Source organism: Solea senegalensis, linkage group LG9 (assembly GCF_019176455.1).
Source record: "Solea senegalensis isolate Sse05_10M linkage group LG9, IFAPA_SoseM_1, whole genome shotgun sequence".
In the NCBI taxonomy this organism is placed as follows: Eukaryota; Metazoa; Chordata; class Actinopteri; order Pleuronectiformes; family Soleidae; genus Solea; species Solea senegalensis.
This window is the reverse complement of record NC_058029.1, coordinates 13,323,319-13,347,479: the sequence shown is the minus strand read 5'-3', so window position 1 is coordinate 13,347,479 and position 24,161 is coordinate 13,323,319. Positions and strand designations below refer to the sequence as shown.

The following is a 24,161-nucleotide window of genomic DNA, read 5'->3' as shown; positions in this document are numbered from 1 at the left end:
TCTGTACAGTAGATTGAGTTATGTCAGCTTGGCCACAACCTGTCTTTACATATCATTGTTTGAAGTGAAGCACCTGGAGGATGTGATGATTCAGAGGAATTTACTTGTGTAGTAGTCGCAGAGTTATTTTTGTGCATGTGCAAGTGATGATCACACTGGCTTTAATATGTGATGGATTGGCAGTCAATCAAAAATGTGTCTCCTCCTTCAGGAACTTTGGTTTTCAAGAATTTTAACTGTTCCTGTCTTTGTCCATTCATTCATTCATTCATTCATTCAGACTCTGCTCCGGGCTTTAAGTGATTTTTTGAAGTCAGGCATGCTGCTTTATGATACATCCAGATATCAATGATGCAGCTGCAGACTCTGGCTGATAATGGAAGAGAGGCTGAACTAACACTCTGGATAAAGGCAGAGAGAGAGAGAGACAGAAAGACATAGAGAGGTATGAACACATTGAGTGCATGTGTGTGTGTGCGTGTTTACGTGGTATTCCTTATGTTGTGGAGATACATTATGGGGACTTGATTTAAGTCCCCATAATGTAAATTAGGCGAGGCGACATATTAATTAAACATTCCCTAGTCCCTTATCCAATGTTTCCCCATCTTAACTAAATGCCTAAACATAAATCTAGTCCAAAAACCTTAGTCTGAACTCCTTAAAAAGCCCTTTGAAGTTCTAAACACACGCGCACACGCACACACACACACACACACAAAGATCAGCACAAAGATCAGATCAGGGCCAGGGTCTATTTCAGGGGAGGAAGAATGGCAGGTGCCAGAAACTCTTGGACCTGGAAGTTTCCTTTGAGGAGTGTTATGAAGACAGTGTAGCTGGAGGACACAAAGCCAGGAAATGCAATTATTGAGGGTCAATGAACACTTTCCTCACAACAACAGCATCAAGGATGTTACTGTAGACCACTAAAATACCATAATTAAACTTTAGTGTGTATAGTTTGTCTAAAACCGCATCTGAACCATTATCACATTCACATAACAACACAACTAATATCAACAATTTGTAGTTAAAACAGAAAAGTATTCTACAAATCAGAAACTATTCATATTTGTATTTATAAAGGGGCAATAAAACTGTTGTACTTATATTAACTAATGATTTTTTGTATACAAAGTATTTAATGACAGGTGATATTAAATAGAAAAATGTAATTTCTTACACCCCAACAATCACTATCACCATCACAAGTAAAAAGAGGCCTAGTGACTTTTTTAGTGATTAGTCTGCCAGTAAGTATTGGCATGAGTCAAAAAGCACTTTGAATAGCTTCAGTGTTTACACTTGATGACAATCTTTTGTTATGTCACTGCAGCAACTATGTGCTTGAAGGATAAAATACAGATTGTTCCGCAAATTCTTTCCAGTGCATTTTAAGCAGCGCTGGAATTAAATCAGTTAGTGATGGTTACATAACGGCTTCAGCATCTGGAAACCTCCAGACCTGAGCACCGGCCAGTATCGAGGAATCTACACTCTTGTCCAACCTTAACACAGAAAAAAAAAACAGAGTGAGGCAGCCAATACGGCAATAGGCTGGGCACTAGGAGAGGATGACAATATTTATATTTATATCAGCTCTGGGGTAGGATTTCTGGCACCATAACATTGTCGCACCTGTTATTTCAGTCAGCGTACGGTGCCAGGTTTCAGGGTGAGAGGTTAGGAGAGGTTAGGTGTCTGTGCCCCTCAGGCCCAACGGTGTGTATGGCTTTGTGTGTGTGTGTGTTCATTTTGTACATTTATATAAGTGAAGGGGCATATGGTATATTTATGTATAAGCAGAGATACAAAAAAGACGTATATGTTTTATATTGTCGACAGGAATACAGATGTTATGTGTATAAGATATTAGAAAAACAGATTTATTATTTTTCACAATTTTTTTACAATAAATGACCCCTTAATAGGTTTCCACTCTGATTCTTTACAATATCACACCATTTTTTGTGTTATGTTGTATATATAATATTGGTGTGACTATTACAGTCAACTGTAGACAATATGTATACTGTGCAGGAGCATATTTACATCGCATTAATATATAAAATGACTAATCAATACTGTGAAAGTACAGTATGTAGGATCATTTATCGCCAATGCACACACGTTCATTTGATGTGAAAGTCATGCAACAGGTAGCCATTCATTTACTGTGAGTCAACTGTACTGTACTGCATATGTTGATGCCGTTCACAAGTATAACAAAGCACAAAGACCCACTCACACGGACACGGCTGATGAGACGGATGGTTCCACGTCTGCTGTCACTCTGCAGTCACCACTCAGTGTCACTCAGGACGTGAGCCAACAAAACTCAAGGAGCCAGTCAGTCTTTCGCGTCTGGTGTTTCACGTCAGTGAGCTGGGTGTTTGCCTCCTGTCCGAGCAGTCACAGAAATATTTATATATTAATATGATTTATCATATTCAGAATTGATTAAATTATTGTTAATTTGGCTGGATGAGGAATGAGATAAAAAAAAAAATCAGTTTTAATAACACAAAATGTGTCCCCTAACTTTTAAATACTAGAATAATATTCCCATTATGTTATACTCATTATAAAATACGTCTAAGATAAGAAACAACTTCAAAAAGTGTAAGTAAGTAAGTTGATATTGGTTGTACAAAGAAAATGAGAAAAGTTTAGGTTCTTAAGTTTATTACACAAAAAGAACAGCAAAGGCATCACCTTCATCATGATATGATTCACCACCTTAACCAAAGATCTATACTACTCGACTGAGTGTCCTGATATGTGACCATTCAGAATTAGTAAAAGTAGAAAAAAAAGGCTTTTCAGTATGTTTTATACGCGTCATTACTTATACACAAAAGCAAGCTCTCGTGAAGGGCCTTGAACATACATTTTAAGTGGAAATGGATTGGACAGGAGACATAATGCCATTACAAACACTGAATTTCACTTTCAAAACAGGAAAATGCATAAAAAGAAACCAGCCTTTGGTACAGAGTTATACATATATATTTATATATATATATGTATATATACATATATATATATATATATACACATATATATAAAAAGAAGGAACTCACATCTGTTGATATCAAGTGAATGTTTTTGAGTAAGCATGAAAAAAAAAAAAGAAGAGCATAAAGAATGAGCATAAAGAAATATTTTCGTCACAGGCAAGGTACAGTCCATACATGTATTGTGGGTAATATTCAGGAAGGCAGAAGAAACAACTCTGCTCCGTTAAGCACACTGAGAGTGTGATGTCAGGGGAAATCGCCTCGACTACCTTCATCTCTGAAAATCACATTTTGTGCAAAAAGCACACGTTGCGCATGAAATACAAAATACTTTACAATTTAAATACATCTTTCTGAAATTCATTTGGCTGGAAGTCATTGTAGGTCATCTGATTATGAGCTAGCATCACTTTTAAAGGCATAAATACTTTATATAGAACAGGAGTATTTGACTGTTGTTGTAAAATCTTGAAGGCTACACTAGTCAAGGCTATAATTCTGACCTGAGCATAGGATATCCAGAGACAGTTGGCATGAATGACTGAGGCATCGGATGTGACTGATCCTTTGGAAGGTGATGTTTTGACCTTTGACTGTCTGCTGAGGCTGTGCTTAACTCAAGCTGCTCTTGAGATCCTGCACTTGCCGTCCTTGGTCAGTTACTGTGGCGTCCACAGGATGCCATATACATTCGACCCATGAGTTAATGAACTCACAGCTGGAGCACTTAGCTGAGTCTTTAGGTATTTGGAGAAGCAGTACGTGTTTGGCATGTACAACAGAACGCTGTCATTGAAAGCTTCTGGCCTCTGGTTCATACACACAGTGAGGTGGAGTCTCTATGTGAAAGGCGTGTGCGTAGGTAAAGGAGGAAGTGGGTTTCTGAAGACGACAGGATGGAGGTAAGATGGGGGCAGTGGTGGAGGAGGAAGAAGCGGGGGAACGGCTGGCCCATCGTGAGGGGAGGCGTCGGTTGGCAGGACGAGTCGGCCTCGAGAAACACTTTGGGACGGAAGACGAGGAGACAGAAGACTCTTCATTTGCCTGTGGAGAGACAAATGAATTAACATTTAGGATTATCACACCATCCTGTTGCCAATCAAACTCACACAGAGAGATACTTTACATTTTGTCACATGTTCCATCTGTAGTCTTCTTGACCCTAGGGAAAACAACAGGTATATTTCAAACAGGACCACTGATGAATCCACATGACATCTCACGGAGAAGGTAGGCACCCCCCTTCCTTTTCTGCTGCCACTTCACTGCACTTCAGAATCATCAAAGTTCATTTTGAACACTGCTCCCTGGTCAAGGCTGAACTGAAGTGGTGCCACGAATCACAATGTTTGCACAAGTTCAAATTAAATTGGCCTGATAATTGCGCCAAACAATTTATTTGACATGTGCTGGACTTTGAAGCAGAGTAATAAGCCTTTAGCCTTCTTATTTACGTGGTTTGCCATGGGCATTTAGTCAGCTGGCTTCTTGCAGATACCTCTGTAATTACAGCACAAAAGCAAGGAAATCACATGGGAGAAAAAAATTAAGAATAAAAGACATGTTGTTAAGGATGACAGACCTCCTGCCAAGTTTTGTATGCCACATCAACACTTCCATTTGTTAGTAGACTAAAAGGCATAACCTACATGCCCAGAATATAATGGTGTCTTGGCCTGCTTCTGTCTCTTAGAACATACCAGAAATAAACAACATTCCCTCTGGAGCTGTCCTCTGTTAGCAGCAATTGCTAGAGAATTCAGATTGGAACATGAGATGGACTGAATTGCTAAGTTCATTCTGGGCTACTGATAATTAACTTACTCATTATAAAGTGCAGTTTGACATAATAATATTTCAGTCTAACAATATGCAAACTAACATTTTATGTGAGGAGAATCCCACTCAATGTTTCACCTGATTTATGGCAAGACAGGTGCTTCTACAGTATGTTGTGCTTGTATGTTTAAGATTGAATGCATCTCAGTCTGTACCCACCTGCACTATAAGCTGAATCTCTTTCACACCCATGGCAGTGTGGCTGCTGAGCTGTGCATGTGTAGTGTGTGTCTGTGCGGTGTTAGAAGTCTGTACGTGTCTTAGAGTGGGAGGTAAAGGCAGAGGGTCCATGTCCAGCATGTCTAGTTCAGTGACAGTCTCCTGCTTCCGAACACTGAGGTTAGGATGTGACGTCATCTCGTTCAGTTGGCTCTGGCTTTGTTGGGCCCTAGCTGCAGTCTCGTAATTCTTCAGAATTCTTTCAACTGCTCCATAGTTGGACCTGGATCCCTCAGGCCGTGGGTACGCCGCCAGATTGAGGGTCTTCCAGGGATGGTCGATCATCATTCGAGGTCCATGCCTGGTGGAGTCAGGCTGGGAAGGAGGTGAAGACACATGCCTTGGCTGCGCCTGGTGCTCTGGCTGAGTCACCGGTCTTTGTTTGTTCTCCACAGGCAACTGCTGGATTGGGGCAACCACTCTGGCTGCAGGCTGAAGCTTTACTCCATGTGGAATCTCATTCATCAAGTTGGAATCCTCCATGTTCTGTCCTGGCTGGTTATTTGCAGACGAGACAGGCTCACAGAAGACAGCCCCAGTGGCTGCTCTTCGCTGTGTTTTCCTGAAAGGACTGCTTGGTGTTTGAACTTTGTGATTGACCTCAGGCTGGTGAGCAGGACTCTGGGAGATTATTGTGGTGGTGTCCCTGAGTCCAACCTGTGGCTGTTCAAATGAAAGATCAGATGGGGTGTCTTGCTTTATTCTGACCCCCTGGCTTTCAAGACCACATCTCAGTCCCCTTGGTAGGACCTCAGTATTTTGAAATGTGGAATCTGATATGACCTCAGGATTCACACCCATAACACCGGTGCTGAAATCAGTACAGTGTGGCTGAAATCCTGTCTCGCTGGGCAGTAAAACGTCTGTTGCTGCTTGGCAACCCAGAGAGGAGGCATCTGTACTAGTAAAACTGTCTTGTTGCTTTACACCACGGCCCATCTCAGCCTGAAACAAAGTTCGGTTGAACTCAGCTGTTTTTTGTTCCAGCATTATGTTTCTTCTGGAGCCCTGGAGGTCGGGGCTGACAGGTGTTTTTTCCAGACTGGACAACAATACATCTACAGGTAATTCTGTGACCCCTGGAGGCGTTTGCAGATCAGGATTTTTGAGGTTACCGACACCAGGGTTGTAATCTGAGCGCAAGTCTTTCGCAGTACTCAGTATGCTCACCTCAGGGAAACTCTTTTGTACTGTCTCACAGGGAGATAACTTGCTGCTGTTGAACTTGCTAGCATCACAGGACCAGCGGTTGTGGCAGCAGGCCATATTGCAGTTAGAGTGAGCAGGAACAGAGCAGGATGATACTGCACCATCAATGAAAACCTTTCCTTCATTTTCTTGTAGCATCGCCTCGAACTTCCTGACAATGGAGGGGCTACTGCACTTTCTGTCCACGAGAACATAGGGGCTGTGGCACCTTTTCGCTGTAGTTGTGGGGGATTCCGGGATGTGGAGTTCTGTGTCTGTTAGGGCAGAGGTGCTCAGGTTCCAGGAGGAGGAGCGTGGTGGGATGGGTGGAGCTGCTGTGTCTATTTCAGAGAGTATCGTCTGTGTGTCTCTGCAGCTGTTGGGATCTGCAGCACTTGTTCTCCAGGAGTCACTCACAGTGTTGGCCCGCCAGGTGTTATCTGGTGACAAAGTGATCCAGTTTTCCCTCTCCAAGGCCCGGAAATCATCGTAGATTTGACTAAGGTCGCAGGGAGGTTCATCCTCCTCATTTACACCCAGGAATTCAGACTGATTCCTGGAGGAAATTAAACAGCAGAAGGCATTTAGTTTATTTAAATGAGTCCATTTCAAACCATGTCATATTTCTAAATTAATTTCGCCATGCTAAACTATGTCTAGCTACACACAACAGACATGACACTGAGATTCTGATCTGTATAAGCACATAAATACAAGCGAGCAGCATAGTTTCATGTTGATACCTGAAAGTTAAAATGGATTTTATTTACCTCTTATCGCCACTCTTGTTTCTGATCTCATCCTGGTAGCTGCAGAGCTCCTCGCTTACACGTGCTATCTCCTTCAGCGCCTGAGACAAAGATATACAAAGAGACAAGCTGGAGATTAAGTGATGCTTAAGAAATGTACACAAATGGTAGATTAAGAGGACTGGAAATCTGAAGAAACCAAGGAATGATGAAGGAGAAAAATGAAACTACAGGATTACTGGTGATCAGACAAGCATTTGACAGCACAGAGAGGTAAAGACTAATGTGCACTTCACCCATATGTCTTTCACAAACAGGAAATGGTTTGAAACACTTACAGCATTAAGAGTAGTGGTGTTCCTCTTCTTGTCACTGCCATACAGGTCTGCCCAAACAGGACTTTCTTGTGGACCGACAGGGACGTTGTTTTCATTCCCATACAAAGCATTTTTCTGTGGCATTTGACATTCAGGAGCTCCATTAAAAATAGCAGCCATCTCTGTCGTATCAACAGAAACTCTTTTATTATCAACAGAGTCTTGCTGCCAAGTGCCCCTGGATCTCAAGTCGTCCACCAGCGAAGGCTGTGACGGTTCATTCTGAGAAAACGGACCACCGATATTGAAGTCACAGAGGCTGTCTACTTGGAAACGGCTATGTTGACGACTCTCTCTGTCACTGATGTTTCTGTTGAGACCAAAGCCAGGAAACGACGCTTGTCTGTTTTGCTCCGACTGACTGCTGCTGCTGAGCGGCTCAGAGCGCGAGTTGTCGCTGAGCAAACTGGAGCCCGTGCTGGTGGAAGGTATGCTCAGTCTGTGCACGACATCATCACCGTCCAGTCTGGTCCCCTCTCGCTTGAATCTCACTTCACGGTACAGCTACAAACAGGAAAGAGAAACAGACGTCATCATATTTTTTTAAATGTGTCTCAATTTGAAAACTGGATCTTGGATTAAATTACTAATAAATAATAAATCACACAGTTAAATACACCTGTTTATCCAGTAATGTGCTCAAAGCTGAATTATAAACTGTGTTATTTCTGAAATGACTCCACCTTGGCGCTCATAATGGGAGGGAAAATCAGTCAAGTATAAAAGTATGATGAATGTAAATGGCAAAATGATTAAATACTACTACTACACCAATATACACCGACTCTAACTACTCTAATATAGGAAGATAATCTTATGAACATATTTAGACCACATCTTAAAAAAAAAAAGGAAAAAGACATTCCACAAATTCTTTCACATAAATGGATGACCTCTAGCCTCGTACCATGAAATCTCAAAATAGTAACTATTTCATGTTGACTGGGCTTGTTTCCCATCATGCAATGTCTCGATGGGACTTTAGTCTGCTTTATTCCTCTGCAGTTTTCCCCTCTCATTTTCTGGTCTCAGGGGCAAATGAGAGCCACATGTTCTTTTCATAGCAGGCCTTTTTCCGTGCCTTTGCACTCTGTACAACTACTTGTGTATAGCCTCTTTCATTAAAAACTGTAAATCTGCTGTTTCAACCATGTCAGATTTTAATCTGCTGTTGGCCTTGAGCTTCATCACAACACATGATTAACTTTTCTGTTGTGTTACTTTGACTCTGCCTCTGTTGCAAGCCATCTTCCCCTTTCTATAACACCTCAGGTCCCAGACTGTCTTCATCACTGTATTTGTCTCAGTGCCCAGAGGTCAGAGCTACAACAGAGCCCACACCCTCCCCTTCCACTCCTTCCTTTTCTCACATTCTGCAGCTGCAATGATCTGGGATATTGTTTTGACAGCGTTGGTGTTTAACAGGATGTGTAGGAGGGAGATGTAACACACTTAAGGAAGAAAAAAATATATATAAATCACTGAATCTTGACAAACGCAGCATTTCCATTCAACCATGCAGTCACTCCATCATACCTTCTCTATTTTCTTCTGCATATCTTTCAGCTGGGTCTCCCATTCCTTCCTCTCTATGTCAAACCTCTCCAAAAGCTCAGCTTTTTCTCGTAACCAGTCCCTCTCATTGTGCTCCAGACGATAGCGTAGGTCCATGGCGGTTGAGCGCGTGTCTGCCAGGAGCCTCCGCTGCTCCTCCCTCTCTCGGTGGAGAGCTGGGGTCTCACCGCACTGCGCTTGAGTGCCCTGCGGCGCCACAGAACCAAGACCTGCTGACTGGACCCCTCTACTTGCCAATCCGGTACCTTCTCTAACCTCCAACTGCAGGACAAGAAAGATAACATGAACAGAGAGCACAGATGAGAAGTACAAAGAGGAGAGGAAGGAAAGAGTATGAGAGAGACACACACACAGTCAATGTTAATGAGAGATAGATTTTAGGTGGAGAAAAGAGGATGAGATCCAGACGAAAAGTAAGGCAGGAGTGAGAAACAGAGTTTAGAGTGGAATTAAGGGAATGAAGGAGTGGCAGGAAGAGAAGGTGGAGGAAGTGGGGGAATAACACACCATGGGGATGAGTGTGAGTGGGTTCAGTGAAAGGAAGAGAAGAGAATAAAACTGACAATATTCTTTAAAAAAAAAAAATCACACATATTGGTTCAAAGGTCACGTCTCTTGTCTATGGTACGTCACTAACACAGGATACACTGCAGGATACGGTGGATTAAAGCACAGCAAAATCTGTCTGCAGAGGATGCATATGGCCTCAGGCAAACAACACGCTGGTGTATCACCTTTTAGAGAAAAACACTCAGAAGAGGGGACATTGACATTGGTCATAAGACTTAAACAAATAATTCACTCTAATTGATTTCAACAGTGACCATACAAAAATGCCAATTTCATTAGGTTCAACTGGACATTTTTGGTTCACTGACAGTGTTTCCAAGTGTCGTTAGAAAATGCCCAATTCACTGAAATACCATGGGCATTTCCCCGGGGAATTTCACTGAGCATTTTACGGCCAAAACCACAAACCAAAAGAATGTTATCGCTTCAATTATAATGAAAAGATATTTTACAAAACAAATTTACATTGTACAGACTTTGAAGTATGATGCTTTTTTTGTTTTTTTTCTGGCACCTCAGCAAGACTACTGAGTAATACTAATGTTTGTGTGTGCATACCACATATATTCTCTGATCTCGAGAATGTCTGCTTTTGAAATACTAAAGAATGAGGGTGTGTTTCAGTACATGGGTCTGTACGTTCTGTGGTACATATGTACATTTCTGTTTGATGCTAATAAAAGCAGGGGAACATTCATGCATGTGCATATGCCTTAGTGTGTGTATGTGTACATGTGTGCGTGTGTAAATATACATGCCTGTAGTTGGTTGTTAGGTCGGCTGTTTGGTTAGGGTTAGGCATTAACTGTTTATGGTTAAGGTTAAGGATAACACTTTGTATTGGCTGCCAACCTGAATGCAATGTCCTAAGAAGAATAGCTGTGCAAGTCTGTGTGTGTGGGTGTTTAGAAAAAGGGGAGAGAATGCATACAAGTGTGCCTGAGTGTGTTCCCTCACAGACATTGTCCCAGCCTCGGTCATGGTGCTATTTCTGCCTATGGCCTAGGGTCAAGAAATTATGGTGTAGGAAAACAATCAACCCTTTCTGTGTGCCTGTGACTCTTCTTAAAGTTCTCCACAATTACAGACGGGTGATGATGGGTGCTGTCCTCGGTCTATTTAAACGCCCGTATGTAAACAAGCACCGAAAGTGCAAAAACAAGATGGTTGGAATCAAAATAAATGGACTGTAGTACATTTGTCAGTGATTAGGACAGCAGAGGCAGAGGAAGTTGTGGAGCAAGCAAACATGCAAACAGCTGGATCCTGAAAAACACACTCAAGCACACAGATACAAATTCAATATGGCACAGTCCCAGTGTGCCATATCCGGCTAGTCCTGACCACCCTGTCATCGGTTGGCACAGCGTATATAAAGGTAACTGTGTCACCACGGTGACCCACTATAAATAGTGGCCTACAATGTCACATTCCTGTGGGAGGTGGAGAGACACAGTGAAGGGGGGACTTCACTGCTCAGGCAGAGTGAGATATCTCCTATAGGTGCCAGTAGCTTTCATAAATCAGCGGCATGCAGAGAAATATGCGTGTAAATATCCAGAAATCCAAAAACAACAGGAAGACAAAATCCAATACACTCACAGCCACTTGTGCTTTCATTAAAATCTCACTCAGAATAATTTCTGGTACAGTAAGTATATGTGTAATACACACTAACAAACTGAGGCCAATTCAGTAAATGACTGTTGTGGCTGCACTGCTTCAGTATGCCTGAAGAGTCAGATGATCTGTGAGAGGATGTAAACCAACCACGGCTACAAAATATGTAAGACAGGAAAATGGTATACATGAAACATGAGTGTGTGGACATATGAGGACTCTCCTGGTTAATAATAGATAATGACAACTTCAGCAGGAAAATAAGTATTACGCATTTCACTTACAGTGCCACTACCTTAAATACAGTATCCCCCAATAAATGTAAATTCCACCAATGATTCAATAACTTCATGTCTGTATGCTTTTGAATAATGCTCCAAGTGTTTCTTCACTGGGAGCGTGTGCTGCTGCATTCTCTCTTCAAAGTGTGATTGGAGCAGAATACCCATACCTTTATGATAGTAAACTGTCTTCACTGTAGCTATTTGACAGGGTTCTTCTCACACATAAATGCTCATTCCAAAATAATGTTCACTTTGCGCTGACTCATTAGTTAATCATCCAAACTTTCACCCTCACAATTACCCTCTATCTCCTTAACCCTCTTTTTGAGCTAAAAACACTTCTTCGCTAACATGTGTAAAAAGACAGAGGAGTTTCTCACCCATGTTGAAATTGCTCACACGTTTCACTTTGATGTGAAGTAAAGTCTCACCCACTTTACACTGATCCACATGCATTCCTGTGTATTCTTTAATCTGGTTGCAAGAACTATGAATTGCCACACATCTAATTTATTCTCATTATTAAATGAGATGAAGTGGGGGAAAAAAATGTTGTTGTCCGTCAGTCTATACTTTCAATGACGTGGAGTTCACGCTAAACTGCACATAACACTGTACTTTGAGCTTCATGAGTAGCCTTTGATAAGCCTTTGGTAAACAAATATCATTAAATATAACCTGTAGCAGGATGTAGCATCAGGACAAAACAACCGCTAACAATGGAGCTTACCCCGCCCAGCAAGGCTTCACTCCAAGTCATTTCCTTTGGTCTGTTTGTGCAATTAATATTGAAAACTGTTACTGTAGGTATGTGTATGGGTCCACATACATGGAAAAACAAAGACTAAACATTATTACAAATGAAAAAGATGAACGTCCCAAATGAATCACCTTGATTTCCTCTAGTCTTGGTGGCAGACCTCTCTCAGAGGAGATAGAGAACTCAAGTACCTCATATGTCCATCAGCATATTGGTAAAAAAAGAAAAACATCTGTGCATGTATGGGGCATACTGGCATGACTGTATAACCTCCTGCAGTAGATCAAGCCTCCGCTCCCACTGCCTCACTGGGCTTTTCAAACACAAAACAGAACAGTAAATGTCTGTTTTTGTAAGGTTCTCTGTCAACCACACTGTGAGAAGGCACGGAGCCAGCAGGACAAAGAAAAGAGCTGAACGAGAACACTGCCATCCACTCACAAGAGAGAGCCATCGCACAGCACTTAAACCATATACAGTACAGTATGTGTCGTTCATTACTTGGAAAAAGCCATGTTACTGTGTTGCATTCCTGGGTCCTCTGTGATCTTATTAATTTCACCACATTACAGAATTTCTGAGACTTATTTTATTATTGTAGTCGCTCCAAACGGACAAAAACAAAAGGGGGAGCTGTATTTAAAAGGTGAACGCATGACAAATCAGTTTGAAGCCTGTGATATGATCCATATGGATTCAGTCAGCATAGAAGCACGGATACTGTCGCAAAGACAAGTAAGTACACAGAGAAATCAAAGTCTAAATCAATTTCACATCCGAGCAAACAATTTCATAATCTGATATGCTCAACCCTTAAAAGCCATCTTGCTTTGAAGAATATGCAGTGGTCTTTAAGTGTTGTGTGTAATGCCTGATAGAGAATGGCACTGGTATGCAAACACCACGGTGTATTTTCTCCCCATTTTGAGAACCACTTAACGGTAGCTGCCCGTGGTAACCACAGGTTAACATTTCATCTGCTGAGAGAAAGTTGTTAAAAGCTGAGCCTGCTGTTTATGTCTGGCTGAGCGGGGATCACTGAGTTTGTCTCCTCAGTGAAAATCTTTTGTCTAAGCTGAGGCTTGAGTTGGAGGGATGCCAGGGTGACTTATCACCATGTCATGTGGGTGGCAAACATGGCAAGCCCAGCGTATACAAAACGAAAGGCCACACATGCATCAACATTAGAAGGTAAACAAATCTATGCTCGTGTTCAGAATCTAAAGTCAAAAAATGCATCCTTTGTTTTGTGTCAGGGAGGTTGCCCCATATTTCTCTTATTTTGCTTTTTGACAAATAAGCTCTGAGTCGTATGCACCTTTTCCTGCAGTTAGATAAACAGTTTGCACTCACACACAACCACACATATTAAACTCCCTTTGAATACAGCCCCCAAAACTCCACCCACACCTCATCATCATCACCAACACCATCATCCTCATCATCATCGTCCTTCACCTGCGCAATTCTGCATTTGAGCTCTGCCTTCTCCAGCTCCCAGGCACATCTGTCTCTGGTGTACTGCAGCTGGAGTTCGCTCCTCTTCTCTTCCTCTCTCTTCACCTCTGCCTGCACTTCCTCCAAAACCGTCTTCAGGTCCAGCAGAATCCTCCTGTTCTCCCCTCCCTGCATGGAAACACATTTGGAAGCAGTCTTGTCAGCCAAACATGCCAGACAAGCAGTGTCTGTCTTCCCCCAAACAGAAGTTAAAGCATTCCACTACAAACCAAAGTGTTGTGCACACTGGTGTGTGCAACTATCAAGTGTTTAGCCTGAAAGAATATTCTAAAATTGTATTTTCCCACATACCAACATAATTAGAACAGGAAAAAGACAGTGGCCTAAGTTTTTTTGGAGTACCACAGACACACCAAAGGTCCACACAGATATAAACACAGTGCTGACTTTTCACTTAAGTGGTAATTAGTTCCAATTACTTGTAAGTCAGCCACTTCTCTCAACAAGGATTCCTTCTCACGCGTCCACCCCTCCTTGTCCTGAACATGTCGCTTTTTCAATTCGTCAAATTTCTTTTTAAGTCGTATGTGTTGTGTTTGCTGCTGCTGCTGCTGCTGCTGAGGTGATTCAGGTCTAGACCACATTTGTCCCCCGAGCATCTCGAGCTGTGTTCCAAGTACACCTTCTTCTCCTCCTCCCCCGGTCGAAGCACCGAACTGGGACTCGTAGACCTGACTGAAGACGGTGGGCGGAGAGGAGATCCTTCTGAGTGGATTGCGGGCTTTCCCCCTGCCTCTGTCTGTCCTGTCCATCCTGGAGCTCGGCACAAACTCCCATCCCTGAGAAGGGACGTATCCCCCGCCAGCACCGCCCCCTCCGTGCAGCCCAGAGCCGTTCATTAACGCACTCCACATTTCTCGAGCGCATCAACATAAATCATTAAAACACAACGTAAGTGGTTAAAGTATTTGAAGCTGATGGACAATCTGATCTGTAAGTATCCATTTCTGCGTTAGCTCTGCGTCAAAGCGCACATTATCCAAACCCGGCTGAATCCGCCGTGGGCTGCACATCAGCACCGAGGACACCAGTCACCACAGTGCGCACACACGCGGCAGCACTGGACGCTTCGGTCTCTTCCATGTCTTCACGGAGATAATGTCAGACCATTCCTGGGCCACAGTCGCCCCGCGGTGTCCTCCTCACTGCTGCGTTCGTCAATGCGCGTTTGGCTTTTTTAAATGTTTGCGCTGAAACCAAGACGCGCAGCGCCGTGTGTGCTTGTGCGTCCCTCTCTCTCTCTCTCTCTCTCTTCTGCACAGAGCAAGTAAGTCAAAAAACCCAGAGCTGCAGGAGTAGACGTGCAGGCTAACCACTCCGACGCGAATGGGAGAAGTTCCCAAAAATATCACAGCGTCGAACTGCAAGAGCAGCGGGTATTTTTACCTCCTGTAACCATGAGTTACTTTTCCCAAAGCCAGAGGAGTCAGAGCGCAGCGGCGTCTGCAGGAGGCAGCACGAGCCACGTCCTTCCATCAATCCATCAACACCGCGATTCTCTAATTACACCTCACAGGATACGCCACTTAACGCTGTATCCATGGCAATAAATTAATTCTCGCGACAAAACGTCACAGGCTGAGGACAAACAAGTGTGATAGAGGCAACACACGGGCACGCACAGGTGGGTGATATATTATGGGACGCGAAATACTTTTCCAGTCGTTTATTTATTAAATAAACATTGAATGATATGGATAACATTAACTTGTGATTAATACTAATATTAGGAGTTAATAGTTAATAGGATGGTCCACAAACGGTTTTGGAAGATCTGAAGGAAACATCTTCTACACTGTTGCAAAAGGTATCGATACAAATGCGCTGGCTCCTTAACTACCTTTCCTGTTTCCTCAACCCTTGAGTCCTCCCTGCCTTCCGGCATTGATCATCCACAGTCTTAGTGAAACAGGAGCTGGCTATCACGAGGAAAGGACGAGGGCAGGGCTTTTTTTTATAACCTCGGTTTGAAATAACGTAGCATAACACCAGGCCTGAAAACAGCAGCAGTCTGCAGAGCAGCCGTTACTTTGTTAGGTCGCTCCACAATAATAGTATCGCGCGACTTTAATGCTTACATATAGAGCTCTGCTCCTCTCGAGCGCAAAAACAAGCCACGACGCACGTGTCGTTTGACAGAATGACGAACCCTTACCTCTCCCTCTTCTTTTAATATGCTCCCGAAAGCTGTGATGAATTGTCAACCATTAGAGATTAAACCACGAGAGTCCACATGTCGAGGAGTTGAGCTGAAGTCTGAACTGGAATGCAGTGGCTTAGTTAGAACCAACTGGAGAGAGAGAGAAAGAGAGAGAGCCTACAGTCAAAACGATGCTTTCATTAACTCTTCACGTCTCTCTCGCTCCCTCTCTCTCCACAGCTGGACTTAATCAGTGACGTCAGATATCCCACCAGTTCCCACCTCCATCCTGGTGGTCAGGTCCTTGGTGAAACTGGCCTCTCATCATTCATCTTTCCTTGGTTCATTATTCAGAGCTGCACCGGAGCAACAGCTCATACACACCTCTTCTGACTGTCAAATAACCAAATTCCAAATAGCACATGATGAGTCACACATCTGCATCTGCCTCAGAGAAACCTGCCACAGTCACTGTGTGAGTCAGTGTTTGTTTCAGAATCAGACAGTGTGTCAGTGTATAAGTGCCAGTGATATTATAGAGTGTGTGTGTGTGCCTGCCAGGTCAGGGCAGGGCACTCACAACACCAGCACTGTACTGCTCACAGACCCAACAGAGGAAAACCTTGTGGTTGGGTGGCTAAACCTTTTTTTGGTTTCCCTGGATTAAAAATGAAACAACAATAATCTATGAAGCATGAGCAACAAACGAGCAGTACTTTTTAAAACTGTTATCAACACGATAGATTCTCAGCACTTCTCTTAGTCTCTCCACAACATGTTTAGACTCCAATAAAAGGGCCTGCCCATCCACACATGCGTTTTCAATTAATGTGGCTCATTAAATTGACACTGGAGTGAGCAAATTGGGCAATAACATTACACATTGTCACCAGTCTTTGTTTACAGCCACAGTCAGTCAGAATCTATACTTACAGTAAGGGAAAACACATGTGAGTGAATGTGGCACATAAAACTGGACCTGGTATTAATATTTATCCTGAGAAATCCAATCACAAGTACAACTGTTCACACTCTGCAATAACATGCGTTGTGGATGCATCTCCTAGTGTGACCTGATGATCATGTGCCGCCACATATGGGAACTGAGATGAGAAGTGGGACATCTGCAGAGGAGGTGGACTCTAATCTGTCCTGAGGACCGACTGCTTTCATGCATGTTCAGGAATGTGGCCACGTGGTTCCTCAAACCACCTTCAAATGTGTTTTTTGACATCACATCTAAGGACGTATTCTGGATGCTGTCAACATGTGATCAATCAGTCATGACAGATGTTAAAACCAGGTCTTAGATTGTTTACTAATGTCCCATTACCCATATTCAGATAAGTTCACTGACACTCACCTTAAAGTTTCACTGTCGCTCCGCGGTTTTCACTCGCTGATAAATGTTGAAAGCATCAGTGTGCGCGAGAGGCTGGGGTCGTATGTGGGAAATTATAGTTTCCTGTACCTTGGGTGACCTTATGACATGTGACGTGTTCAACATAACAGCACTGAAATGAATGAATAATAAAATAAATAAAAATTAATAAATGAATGAATAAATAAATAAATGAAAAAGCAATTGTGAAAATGTAGAAAAATACAGTAACCGAGTGTGTGCTTTACAGAACAAAGAACAGGGTGAAAAGGAATACCAATTTAAAAATAGTGGCATAGGAGAGTGAGGAAAACAGAACAAGGATGAGGATTAGCAAAATAATGGGCTGAAACATCTTGATGAATGATGTTGTAAAAGGAGGGGAAGGAGGAAGAGGGGAGAGAGGCAGAATGACCAGTTAGATAAGTGCGTATTAGTGGACACAAAATTAAAGTCATGCAGTGTTTGTTTAGCTTACAGACAGCGGCTCCTCTGCTTGTTTGTCCTCCTGTTTGGGGACGTCCAGCCGGTCTATGAAGCTCTGCAGTTCCTTCCGGAAGGCTTTCATCTGAGCATTGATACGGTACAGTAGCTCATGCTCTCTGATCCTGTAGAGGAGGAGAATGAAAGAGAGAGGACTAAATTAGCAATTAAACAACTTGAAATACAACTTCAAATACAATTTCTACAAAGAAACGAGAAAGGAGTTGTTTTGTGTCATTTTTACCTGCCGCCTTCTTCATCCTCATCCATCCTTGCAAACAGCTCTCCGTTAGTGACATACACTCGGGCCTCAGCAATGATAGTGCTGGTGTCAGCGATGAGCCTGTCAATGGTCCGAACCAGCCTCTCTGCCTCTATGCGGATGTCTATCATCTGCTGGCGGTCCTTCAGGCTTCTGGATAAAAAACGGCTGTCCACGGGTGAGTAAAGGGAGCGTGTGGGGGTGAGGCACCGGATGTTCCTCACCTCATCAGAGTCACTCTCCCCTCCAATAGGGCCCTCACGCTTGCGGTGGGGTGGGAGGAGACGAGGGGAAGAGGCTGAGGCAGAGGGGGTGTCGTCGTCCCGTCCTCCATCGCTCTCTGCGTCACTGTCCCGTGGACTGCCACGGATGCCCAGGTGGGAAGCCAGGTCATAGCGCTGCATGTTGGAGAGCAGCACGCGGTTCTCGTACTGGAGCTGCATAACTTTGCCGCTCAGTTCATTGATCTGCAGACGTGCAGCTTTCAGCTCTTCCTGGAGGGCCTCCATTTTGGCCACGTCAGCTCCTCCTGGGGATGAAACAAGGAGGCAATGAAAAGTGGAACACTTCTGTAAATGAGACTGTGCTGTACAGCTCCTGGAGGCTTTGTGAAACACATTTTATATCTGATACATGAAGCTGAAACAGAAGAAGAGGAAGAGAGAGTCTTTGTTCTGCTGTTGACTCATCTCCATCAACAATGACAGTGAAAAAAGAAAGAAACACAAACCTCCTCCATGTCTCGATCCGACTTCATGCGATCCGGCCTTGTATTTCAGTTTATTGAGTTCACTTGTCACCTAAAGATGAAAAAAAATAATAACAATAATTATCACTGAGACTTAGATAACAGCTGTTTTTTTATAAGATGCACTTGAAGGTCCAGTATGTCACATTTAGGAGGCTTTATTAGAAGAAATTAAATAAATACTAACGTGTATATGTGTAACTATGTGTAACTATGGGTTGTTTTGGTCAACCCACTGGGTTAGGGCTAACAAAAGACAGGGCTAGGCAGTAAGTAACGCGCCTTTGTTTGTAAAAGTCACTAACATTACAATATTAAAGCAACAAGGAGTTACACAGGTGAGGAAATGGGTGCAATCAAAATAATACCTTTTTGTTCTCCTCTTCTACATCTGCTAGATTCCTGCGTAGAAGTTCTGCCTCGTCTTCGACCAGCTGAAGCTGCTGCCTCAGCTCGGACAGAGCCTCGCCCTGCTCTCTGCATTGTTGACCATCACTGCCAGAGCCGTCCAAGCCTGCTGCCGCCATACTAGGTGAGGAGAAGTGAAAAGCATTGATGTATGTGCAGGTTTATTTACATCTCACTTACCCTCATCAATTCTCCATGATATTGTAATGTAATTGTTTACAACTATCACTACTTTTGGACTAGAAATGGTTTCAATCATTGATCGCAAAGTACCTGTCCTCCCTCATGTCGTCCAGCTCAGCCTTCAGCCCCCTGTTCTCCACCTCCAATTCCACAATCTTCCTCCCAAGGATATTCGCCTCCTCCTCCACCAGTCGCAAGCGGAGCTTCAGCTCTGATTCACGGGTGGTGGGAGGACCTCCAGCTTCGCCTTTAGGCAGAGGACTATCCACATCCCCGTAGAAAGAGCGGTACTTCTGCAGCTCCTGCTCCAGTCTGTCCTTTTCTTTGTCGATTTTTGCCATCTTCTTCCTCATCAAGATGGCTTCCTCCTTGATGAAGGCTAGCTGGCATTTCAGATCTTCATTTTCTTCCTATGAAGAGGGATGGAGATTGTGTATTTACCTTTTGGTTACAGTCTCATGGGCAGTAAATGTATTTTTGCAAAAAATCTACATGGAAGTAACATGGAACAAAGTATTTATGTAAGATGGTAATAGCTATAAGGAGGCTAGGTTCTTTACAGATCCAGAATGTCTTCTGGATCCAGTGGCTCAAAATGAGGTTTAAGTGTTCATGTTTACTAATTTAAATGTTGACTCACTTCGACCGGTGTCTGTGGGGTCCTTCTCTCTGCCTTCGGTCCATCCTTGTTTCCTTTCCTTTTCAGTGAGAGCTGCAGGGAAACATCAGCAGTGGTTACATCAGCAGCAGCAGCAGCAGCAGCTCAGTGTTTTCTTACTGGAGTAACTGATATCATCCAGATGTATGGAACATAGTGAAGTCTCGGTAATGGAAAAAAAAAAAGGGTCCACTCTAACTCACTCTCCAGAACACTGATGGTAAATTCAGTTCATGCTGATCTGAGTGCCAGTGCAAATTCTATAGCTATTAAATGAAACACCCGCAAAACGTGCATTTCTAAATGTCATTAATCTGACACAAATCTGTTATGTCACTGTGCTGCCAGCCAGTGTGAGCTGCAGCACAGACAGTGAACTGTACTCAATACTCAGCACTCATTTTTAGCTTTCGGGAATTAATTAGGGGAGCTTCTTTCAAGTTGACAGCTCAAGTGTGGTTGTGGTTGATACATTATCAACATTTATTTCACCACATGTGCATCCGAACACACCAACGTTTCCATGAACACGCCTGCGACCCGGAGACTCAAGTTCACTGATAACATGGCTGCCAGATTTTACCACTTAACAAAAGGCTCACCTTATGAAAGCTACACCTGCTTAAATATAGAATATGTAACATTTCTGCATTACATTATCCTAAGACAAGTCTAATATATGTTTTGATTGTTTTGCCAGGTTTTGAACCAGCAAACTCACTTTTAAATCCATAGAAATTCATATTTATATAGAAGATCCAGTTCTGCCATGACCTATCCTGGTCTGCAGAATACTCCTTAATAATAGTCATATAATATAGTCTAAAAAAATGTTACAGTTATTACTTACCACTTTGGTAAATATGAGCAAAGGATTTCAAATGCTGAAGTCACAAAACAAAACATTTACGCAGTGGATCAACAACTCCTGTGTGTAATTATGTAAAACTGCTTTCTTTCTCTATGGACTTTGGCGCAGTGAGAGAGAGAGAGAGAGAGAGAGAGCGCTTTAAAAACTTAAGTTTACATATTCTTAAGATATCATTGACTGAAGCAGACATATTGGGTGATTTTTTTTGTTCAGTGGCTAAAATCTGTTTTGCCCCCCTGAAATGGCAGCATGTTCAGCAATGTGCTGTTGATAATGTGTCAATACCTCACAGAAACACACTTCACAAAATGCATTTACAATGCACGCTAGAGTCATATATTATGCACTGCATAAAGTGACCTCAGCCATTATCCAACGTTCTCTTAGAGGTGACTATATATATATATATATATATATATATATATATATATATATATATATATATATATATGGAACAATCAAAGGAGCACTTACGTCTTTAGCTTTCTCCAGCTCGTTCTGCAGGGCCTGCTTGGTGACCTCCACCTCTATTAGCTGCTGCCTCAGCTTCTCATTCTCCTCCTCTGTCTTTGTCCTCTTCTCCTCCACGTTCTCCAGCTCATGGTGCAGGCGCACAGACACATCCTTCGCCACCTGGAACAGGGACAGAGACAAAGGAGAGGACATGGAACTTGTTATTGATTGATTGTGAATACAGAACACACAGCAGAATAACGCCAGAGACTCACCTTCAGGTCTTGCTCCAGACTCCTGAGCAGCTCTTCGTCCACCTGGCCACTTTCTGTGATCCTGAGCCTCTTCCTCTCAGCCTTCTTAAGTCGGTACTGGAGGATCCTACAGTTTTTGTTGGCTCTCTCCAGCTCTCTGCGCATGTCCTGCAGCTGACAGGCGTCCTCCTCATAGAACGTGTCGCGCATCTCATCCATCTCTGCCCGCATCTCCTCGATTTCATTCTGACAAGAAACAGAGAGGACAAATGAAATGCCTCTAAGTGACTAAAAACATGTTTTTCAGGACAAAGCCTGAAGCTGTAACAGGGTTAATTGAAGCAGTCTGCTTATGCTAACAACAGGTGTGACTATTACACTCGTTAAACACGACCAGCTATAGCTACAAGGCACTGTCAGAATTGAAATAGATGACCACATTACCTTTAGATCCTCGTTTTCATCCTCCAGCCTCTCCAGCTCATCTTGCAGTCCCTGGTCAGGCTGTGGAGCCCGCTGAGGGCTGTCGCGCTCGGGGGACAGCTCCGGCTCTGAGGCCGGTGGTGATGCTGATTTGGTCTGCATCTTTGTTCCTTTCTTGCCCAGGCTCTTATTCAAATGAAACTGTATTAGCTCGGATTGCAAGCATCCCTCCTTCCAGAAGCCAGGTCCGCAGCCTACGGTGGCTTTGGAGCTCTTCTTGTTGCCACTCGTCGCCGCCGCGGAGGAGGAGGCCTCCCCTCCTTTCGGGTTTTTGTTCCTCAGTTTGGGAGACTTGGATGCACAGGGCTGGTCGGAGACGACGCGGCTGGAGGGCGAGGAGGCGTCGGAGGCAGCAGAGCGGGAGGGGTCGTCTGGTGTTTGGATGACGCTTCTGCTCGTTGTCGGGCTTTCAGCACCAGCAGCCTGGACAGCAGCCGCGCCTCTTGTGGCAGGAACGCCTCCGGCCTGCCGCTCCCTGCCGGCGGAAACAGGAGAATGACCTCGGCTGCTTCTCCCTCCACCTCCACCACCTCCTCCCTGCTTTGACGTGACGAGTTTTGACGAGTTGCTGGCCTTCTGACCAGCTTTGGATCCACTCTCTTTGGGTCCGCCCGGTGATGAGGAGCGGTGCTGCTGCTGCTTGCGGCTGCTATTGTCTGGCTGCCGCGCGCTATCGGCAGAGGAGGACGTGTTCATCATGGTGTCAGAGGCTCAGCTCATCCTCAGCAGCATCCATTCCCTTCACCGGTATCTGTAATCAGTAATTGCCCTTTCAGTCCTAAAAAGAATTGGTATTTGTATTGCCACAGTGGGCTGCATCAGTGCTCGTGTTTGGGTAAGAAAAGAAAACCAAAAATAAAACAATAATAGCAATAAATGAACGTGGAATGGATTTTTCAACTTTGCACTGAATAACCAAGTTCTTTATTTTAAAAGATCAGATTTAGATGGAGCTTCTTTAGCCTGAGCTTAATTAGGCGACTGTCAGTGCAAAGCGCACCGAAACAGGCAATAACTAGTGATTATGCAGTCGGCCATCCAGCCCTACTTTGATGAGGCGTGTGGGAGATCAGCTGCAACTCGGGCAATCAAGCAATCCATGCTTATGTCATGTGCACTGCCCAGAGGCCAGAGCGAGAGACAGAGCACTGGCTGTTACAACCTAAGCAGCAGCAGCAGCCAATTAAAGCAAAGCTACTTGTTCTGTTGACAGACGGCAGATTCTGTGGCCTTTGATCTGATAAAAAAGACCTGGAGACAAAGGATGATCCAGACACTTGACAAGACAGTGGAGGAGAGATCCACGCTGCTGAGACAGCCACTTCCTGTCAGCCATCATTAAACTCCTCTTTCCCAACAACATCGATGACTCATATTAGCCATATATGGAAGTTAAGCTCCAGCACTGAGCAGAACATCTTTTATTTTAAAAAAAGCTACCGCACAGGTGACACAGTTTAAATCCCTTTTCTCTTTGTCTCTTTGGTTTGAAAAGCAAAAACATCGACTGGCGAGTCACAGAGGCTCTCCCACGCAGTCTCCCACTCAGCGCTGATCAAATGAAGACAACTTCGATTGGACTAAATAAGGGTGAGTGCAGCTCTAGAGAGTTTTCTATATATAAAAACAAGTAGGAGCAGCAACAGTAAATCAGCACACAACACAGAGGCCTGACTGCACAGAACACGGTGTGTAGGACCACAGTCACTGCTTTGCCCTTCATATAGGTTTACACGAGACACGTTCATGTGAAGAAAAAAGAAAAAAAGAACACGCCTCGTGCTCATAGACAAGGGTGGGTCAAAACACGGGAAGCTCCAAATGAATTTCTTACCTTTACTTGGTGTTTCGTCGGATGCTGAAGGGTGAAGTGGTGATGAGGAGGCAGAAGGGATGCTGCTGACTCTAGCGCCCCCCGAGCAACCTGTTTCAATATTCATGACATTACATCATCGACAGGGAGGAGAGCTGAGCCGAGGCGAAGCAGCAGACTGCTCTCATTGGAAGACAATGTCTCTCTCTCTCACACACACACACACACACACACACACATACACACACATGCTGGTTTTTCGATCTTTGTGAGGACACTCAGACATAATGCATTTCCTAGAC

At 43.6% G+C, this 24,161-nt stretch overlaps 1 protein-coding gene across 7 annotated transcripts; it reads right to left on the bottom strand.

Moving 5' to 3' along the window:
• Positions 1–2,671: 2,671 nt before the first annotated feature.
• On the bottom strand, positions 2,672–23,960 carry LOC122774590 (protein SOGA3-like). 7 transcript variants are annotated; one of them, XM_044034007.1, is made up of 13 exons: positions 23,881–23,960; positions 22,008–22,797; positions 21,585–21,809; positions 21,331–21,489; positions 19,968–20,039; positions 19,418–19,737; positions 19,105–19,264; positions 18,719–18,788; positions 17,971–18,517; positions 17,722–17,851; positions 17,226–17,598; positions 15,878–16,012; positions 13,768–13,830 (listed from the first exon to the last, which is right to left on the bottom strand). In XM_044034007.1, the coding sequence occupies exons 2-11, from the start codon at positions 22,743–22,745 to the stop codon at positions 17,488–17,490; spliced, it is 2,532 nt and encodes an 843-aa protein (XP_043889942.1). In that variant the 5' UTR covers positions 22,746–22,797; positions 23,881–23,960; the 3' UTR covers positions 13,768–13,830; positions 15,878–16,012; positions 17,226–17,487. The 7 variants fall into 7 exon arrangements, with proteins under 7 accessions (XP_043889936.1, XP_043889937.1, XP_043889938.1 ...); XM_044034008.1 differs by lacking the exons at positions 13,768–13,830; positions 15,878–16,012 and adding an exon at positions 9,169–9,231; XM_044034005.1 differs by lacking the exon at positions 15,878–16,012 and having other exon boundaries at positions 13,663–13,830.
• Positions 23,961–24,161: the final 201 nt, after the last annotated feature.